Source organism: Stegodyphus dumicola, chromosome 3, assembly GCF_044657685.1.
Source record: "Stegodyphus dumicola isolate Sdum_Otavi_A_Nest chromosome 3, ASM4465768v1".
In the NCBI taxonomy this organism is placed as follows: Eukaryota; Metazoa; Arthropoda; class Arachnida; order Araneae; family Eresidae; genus Stegodyphus; species Stegodyphus dumicola.
This window is the reverse complement of record NC_140770.1, coordinates 24,144,150-24,151,694: the sequence shown is the minus strand read 5'-3', so window position 1 is coordinate 24,151,694 and position 7,545 is coordinate 24,144,150. Positions and strand designations below refer to the sequence as shown.

The 7,545-nt window shown below is 33.4% G+C and overlaps 1 protein-coding gene across 1 annotated transcript in view; it reads left to right on the top strand.

Annotated features, from left to right (window-relative positions):
- The first annotated feature begins 380 nt into the window (after positions 1–380).
- The window catches only part of LOC118180094 (retinaldehyde-binding protein 1-like), a 28,352-nt gene continuing 21,187 nt past the window's right edge, over positions 381–7,545 (top strand). The window contains exons 1-3 of the mRNA XM_085812649.1: positions 381–636; positions 6,511–6,753; positions 6,880–7,076. Coding sequence (XP_085668775.1) covers positions 510–636; positions 6,511–6,753; positions 6,880–7,076 — 567 coding nt within the window. The 5' untranslated portion in view covers positions 381–509. The remainder of the gene's footprint in view (positions 637–6,510; positions 6,754–6,879; positions 7,077–7,545) is intronic.

Genomic DNA, 7,545 nt, shown 5'->3' with positions numbered 1-7,545 from the left:
AATCTTCCGTCCTTTGTATTTTTAATGTCATTTTCTCAATACCTGAATGTTTATATTTTTTCCGGCATTATCATAAAAACTGCTTAATTCTTGAATCAAAAAAATATTCTTATTGACATTCCTAATAATTCTATCGCAAAGATCTGTAATTTGAAACAAAGATTACCTCACATTGAAAGGTGTAATAAACAAGACATCAAGATTCAAGGACATCAAGAGTCTAAAACTAGACTTTCACGTGACGTGACGTGCCTTGTCAATCGATAGTACAAAGTAAATTTATAAACGTAATGCAGGTCATGTGATTAAAGAATTACTAAGTATATATTTTTTATTCGCTGCGCTGATAACATACTCTATCAATCGCTCGTTGCCTTGTGCCAGTTGATTCGATTTTACTTTTTATGTATTTTTTATTTCGCTGCGCTGATAACATACTCTAAAGATAATATCAATCGCTCACTGCCTTGTGCCAGTTGATTCGATTTGTTACTTTCTAATTTTATAAAATGGCTCTTATGTCTATTTATGCAGAAGATTTAACATCTGAAATCAAACTAATATTAGAAAATGAACTTCGTGAGACGCCTTCAGTAAGGAAAAATTCTCTAGAAGAAATAAAACAACTCATTGAAGGTAAGTACTTAAATATTTTTACGTGTACCTTGAATAATAACATTTTGATTACGCATCTGTCGTAGAAAATTAAAAACTAAAGCCTTTCTGGTTCAGTGTGTGAGGTTTTGCTTGTGTTTTATCAATAATATTTTATGCCTGAAAACATAGGCCTTGCAATGGCTTGGTGAGAATAAAGTATCCAGTTTCCTGAGTACAATAATTTCCCAAATAGAGAAGATCAGAGCTGCAAAAACAACAGCTGAAAAACTAATTGCAGGTTTTAATGCGGCCATGCTGCTGATGAAAATAGCCCAATCTGATGATTAAGAAGTTGCTGATCGACCTCAGGTTTTCGAGCCTGCTTGAACTGGTATTTTGATATACTGCTTTACGCATGATTTTGTATGAACTTAGCATCTCATCCTTACTTTGCTCCCATTCACGACACCGTTGCAGCATCAGGCCATCACTCTTTTCGTCTTCATGACGGTGGTGTTAAGTAACACCCTTTGATTTACAAAAAATAACGGCGAACGGCCTCAGGGCACCTTTGATTTATCGATCAATACCCTACGTAAGTGACGATTCTGATTCTGATTCTTTTCACTCTCTGCTTGTAAATCTGCATGTAACTTCACTTGTATTTCTCTGCATGTAACTCTGCGTGTATCTCTGCTTATTGCTCTGTAATAAATTTTGTTTTGCGAACCACGGCATTTTCTATGTTCAACAGTCCTACCATAAATTATAGGAAATTAATTTGTTGTAGTTGGGAGATATGGACAAATAAAGTTCTGCACAATATACTTACAAATTTCCGAAATTTCTTGCCTTTTTAAACAAAATGTATGTTATTACCAGTAAAAAGTTAGGAGAAAGTGCAGAATCGCCCACTGCTTGGCGCATTTTTAAGAATTGCACATATTCGGTATCCATGTACACATCGACCTATTTTCGCTTAAAAAAACATCCCGGAATTGCACAAAAATTGCATTGTGCACCCTTGACTTTATCCATGTACACATCGACCAATTTTCACGTAAAAAGTCAAAGAAAATTGACAAAAATCAAATTCTTCTTACTCATGTAAAAAGCGCCAAACAAATAAGTGGGAGATTCTGCACTTTAGCCAAAAGTTATTTTCAAAATAGATGGAAATTTTCAAAATCGATAATATTTTAGATCTATTTTATTCACAACTGTTAATAATTTTATTACTTTATTTACAATTCATTTGTTTATTTATTAAGTTGGCTAATTCATTTTAACGGTTGATTGTGTTTTGTATGTTTTGAAATGTTTGGAACTTAGCTCTCAGCTAGCTTTGACTATCTTTTGAATCTTTTTGCGAGTTGAAATGATTATATATTGCACACCTATGATTTTATATTATAATAATTTAAGTAGAGTAGATATTGTTACGAATTTTGTACATACATAGATGATTTTAGTGCAGTTATATGTGAAATTGTTGTATTTTTCTGCGAAATGTAATGCGAAACAAATTTTAAGGTAAAGCTATGCCCGAAAATCAAGAACACAGATAGATGCAAGTGCATTTAACATTGAGTAAATGGATATCTCGGTAATTTAGGAAGATACTACCAAGCTGACTACGGTTTTAGTGATTTATTCTGTCACCAAATTTGTCGACCATTTGGGTCAGGTCCCTGTATCACCGTAATATGAATGGAAATTGAGTAAATGTGATTGAACACTATGTTAGCTGTAACCGCAATTCTACCTCCGCATTACTTTCCAGTAATTTCGAGAAGCGGAAGGTACTGGAAATATCTCGGCGGCTGATTGAAAACTATTCAAGGTAGAAAAGAGAGCACCTGCTCTCAGTTGCTTAGTTATTGTTGTTGCGAGTGTAAAGTTAGCTTTCTTTTTAGATGCGTTTTGCATTGCATTGTGTTTAACGTTCTTGGTAGTTTGAAGTGTAACTACAGATACTATATGTTATACTATGTGATACTGTAAACACTTGTACGAATATTTCTGTGGAAAATTCCAGAGTTCTGAAATATATTTTTGATAAAAATAAATTTTTATTAACCTGTTATCGGACTTGTACGAACCTGTACGTACGCAACAATATTAATTAAAGAAAGACGGAATTTAATAGAAACAGAAATTTGAAATAAACAGTTACTAAATTTTAAATATGTAAAATTAATAACTGGGTTTTGGAGTTAAAGTTTTATTCTTATTAATAATTAACTAGAGTGTCTCAGTTATTTTAAAGCAAGCATTCTGCCATTATTGAATTTTCTGAAAGAATATTTTGTTAAAACATTATATAGCATATATATGATATATTAATATATAGTCAGTTATGAAGAATATAATATTTTACATTGCCCCTGTGCCTCCTAAATTAATTCTTACATAATTAAGCTAAGAATTACAGTGTTACACTGCATGCAATTTTTGTTAGCTTCTGCGTTGGTTCAGATGGATTAAAATCAAATTTTTTATGATTTCTGTAATATAAATTTCAATATTTTCAACAAAGTAATACGTATGTTTTACATATGAAGCTTGCGGCGACCATGCAAAAATATTACTTAATTCTGTCCTTCTAAAACTTGCTTCGAAATTTCCTGCTTTATTGCGACATATATTAAATTTTTGAAAAAGAAAAACATAGAGAACACTTCTGAGTTTCCTTCTTTGTTTGGAAATAGATTTTAAGAAGTAACTTTTACGAACATCAAAATCATCTAACCAGCTTTAAGCGATTTTTTACCTTTGATACCAAGCTATCGAAAGGCATCTGTGTTAACTGTTCATGTTTCGAACGTAAATTGTTTAGTATGTTGCTCGAAAGAGAGGCACGTGCTTTGGAGATGTTATCAATAACTAAAAGTACAAGTTTGATCCATTTTTGCGAATTGTTAGACATAGGATTAATTGTTTTCTATTGGGTTTCTGGTATTGGTAAACACCTTTAGTTTTTGTGTTCTAACAATCGGTAGTTTTAGTTACAACCACAAGTACAATAGCTAGTCAAAGACTGAAATTAGGGATAAATACATACATAGTTTGTTTTTTTTTTAAATTTTTAGTAATAGTTGTTGGAGTTGAAAACAAAAAGTATTAAGAATTATAAAAATTAATAAATTATAAGAATTTAAGTAATTTTATAAGAATAAGGGACATCTTAATAGACCTGAAAATACCAAGCTGGGAAAGCCAGTTAAGGCATGGAGCTAGTGAAACATAATAAAATACATGAGCAAGTGAAAAAACCCTGAGATGCGTTAAAACACAGTAATTAACCAGTAAATAGAAAAAGATGTAAGTTAAATTACACAAGAGAGAGCACAAAAATACAGCATTGAAACAATATAAACATATATACAAGTATAATCACTGAGAATGATACTGAATTTAACAAGTCTCTGTGTCAGAGTACACTTATGGCTTATTAGAGCAGAAATTAAACATTTTGTTTCAAATGGCAGATTGTGAATAATTACAAATGTAACCCAGTCTATTAATCTATACAAGGCCGGATGTGGTGGTTTCTTTATTATGGTGGCACCTAATAGGTGGTCCACCATCGCCTTTCCTATAAAGGGACGGACAGTTACAACCGTGCCTTCTCCGGGGTTCGAACCCAGACCCTTCGGCATCGCAGTCAGCTTCCCTGACCGACTGGGCGGCGAAATTAAACATTGGTTGTAGAACTAAATTTTCCTCAAGATATAGAGAAAACAGTGAATAGTTTGTTGAGGGATGCTGAACTGTTTGCAGCTCCGGTATTTTTTCAGATAGTTTTCTAAAAATATTTGTTATTGAACAGGATTTTCAGTTCTTTTAGAAATTAAAAAATGTCCGTGAAGGTACTGAATAATATTTCATCAATTCTTTTGTCCTTAACGTGATTGTGCAGTCTAGTATTAGGATCTTAATAGCATTTTCCTGTTCTGCCTGTGGTAACAGTGGCATAAGTTTGTAATATCATGTGGCCCCAACTTGTCAGCAACTGTGGTAGTGACTGCTACGAAGTTTGAATTTACACAGACACGTAAGAAGGGTTTAAAGCCTTTTTTTATTCAACTTTTAAAATAACAGCTGCGTCCACTTGACGCTCACAAACTACGCCGACCCGGCGGTTTAACTGAAACAGAATGTAAAACTGAAAAATAATGACTGGATGAATAAATAGCGAGATCACTATCCACGAGGCTCTGAGATCTTAAACTAACCTAACCGAGTTCTACAATACCGCTGAGATTCAGCGAGCTTACTAATTAAGCAGTTGAGAGATCCAACAAAATCTGCCGAGAAAGGCACACAGGCCAACACGCGCGGTTCTAAAATTTCTACCTAGCAACCTTCCCGTTCGCGATTCAAGAAGCACACTTAGAATCTCGTTTCCTTCCTATTTTAAACTCAACTTACTTCCGCTAAATTTGAATATACTGCGCGCTCTACTACAATTTACATACTTTAGCATTGGCAATTCTAGGGGAAAGTAAAGGCTTGACAGGAAATATTGACAGAAGCATTACATTTTAACTGAAGTGTTGTTTGCTGTTTGGCTTAAGGGGATAAAAGTAAAATTGTACACTAGAAGATAGTTGGTAATGTTTTTTTAAGAAAAATTAAGTCTATATAATTCCTGGAAAAATGTGCTAATTTTTCAAGATAAGAAACGGAAATCTAGTTTCAGCCATTCACAATTTTTTAAGTAAATATTACGCAGTCGGAATTTTCGCAATTTTAAAAATGAAAAATGGACTTTTAAAAAATATAGACAACATTTGAAACAAATAAACCAAAATGATAAAATAATCAAAATGATTATATTTTATGATAAGCGGTACTACAGTTATAGCACTAAAATTCTACAACTAAAAGATACCTATCGTATTTACACATTGTGATAAGGTGGCATAAAGGTTCTTTGCCTAAGATGAGTTTTCAGAGTGCAACAGTTTTCATATCAGTGGTGAAACCCCATGACTTTGTTAATAATTCCGGTTGCAGCCTCGAAGGTCACTCCAGTGGACAAAGAAGTCTTTTCATCAAGGTCAGGAGATGGACACTTTGCTATGTATGAGTGAAGGAATCATCCCCCCGGGAGTTCAGCGCAAGTAAACACAGGGAAATATATAAGGTGGTTTCCTGAGAAGAGGGGGAAGTTTTCTGTTTGGAGCTATGCGTATGTTGGCCTGCTAGAACGATCATTCCTCGTGCAAATGCGTTAAAGCATTTTTCCTATAACAAAATTCTGAAATTACGGAACTAAATATATCCAGGTCCCATACTGTCAAGATATGCAACTGTTAAGGTTTTCATTTTATTAAAGTTCATGTTATTGTTAAAACTTGAGTTAGAAGTTCATTTCAACCCTGTATTACAGCCTGGGGTTTGTGTAGCGGTTTCGGCCACTACACCACAACGTGTAATTTCCCCATTTTCTGACTAATTTTACCGTTTCAAAATTGAAAGGGGAAAGTATATACACACATATTGTTTCTGAAAGTGTGTCTCAAATGATAAACATAGCACATTGAAAAGCACATATAAGACACAAAATATAATACTGTTATATTATGTATTTCTAAGGACTTATCAGTTCCAATAATATTCCTTTCTATATTGTAAATTATTTTCCTAAGTGCTCATAAATTTGACACTGTTATCCTAAATTAAAGGTTTTTAATGAAATGCTAAAATATTCGATGGAAAATTACGCAAAGGGAAGATATATGTGAGTAAATAGCCATATTATATTAAAATAAAATGTCAGTTATACGATTTTATTTATACGTGGTTTTGTAGTGGTGGCTTGAAAATTATACAAATGATGCTTTATTTTACTCTCATATTAATCAAAAGGTAAACTAAATCTGAATATATATTTTTATTTTCTAGAGGAGCCAGATTTCTACCCTTTCATGGATGATAAATTCCTGCTGCTATTTCTCCGTAACAAGAAGCATAATGTTCACAGGGCTTTTAAGACACTACGAAATTATTATTCATTTAAGGAGAAATACTCACGGGTTTTTACAGATTTTCTGCCTTCCGAGCATAGAAAGGTTATAGAGATGAATTGTTACTCACCGATGCCTTTCCTAGACGCCCATGGTAGGGGCATCGTCATCTGTCAGCTAGGTAAGAAATTCATGAAAGATCCATAAAAAAGGTAAAATCTTAAATTTCTCGTACGAAGAATTATATTAAGTGATTTTTATATCTTAAAATACGTACTGCACTAAAAAAGACATTAATATTTTTCAGGTCGATATCAATGGGAAGAAAACTCTGTTGAACCTCTTATGGCTTTTGCTGTGAACATGGGAATGCTGTTTTACAAATGCGAAGCATTTTCTATATGCGGGGCAGTGCTTGTATATGATTTTAAGGACTTCACTCTGGAAAATTTATTTAAGTCTATCGGTGTCACATATTTAATCTTTGCCTTTAGGTGCTTACAGGTAAGTGAAAATTAGAAATTACATCATAAAGTATCAAGTTAAATGTGCTACGCTTGTTAAATCCACAGGCGATTTACTTATCTCTAAATGCAGGCTTGATACATCTGCTGGAGAGCGTGTTAATGGACAAAATATTTGAAGTTTTGCATACCACTCTAATATTATTCCACCTCATGTGTAATTTTGTCGAGTTCAGAAGTGGTTCCTAACAATATACTGATTCGTGCAACACAGTGTGGCGCAGAAGTTCCTAACAATTTTAAAAGATAATTAAGACACAATAACACGCCGAATAAATACTAATTCAGAAGTCAAACAACAAAAATCAGCGTCATATTTACAAAATTTTCACAGGACTAGTTTCGATGGTTTTACCGAACCACCATCCTCAGCTGCAAAACCGCAAATGAACAAGACAGGAAATAATGATTAGATAAGATAAGTAAGCCTGGACAAGAATAAGCAAGTG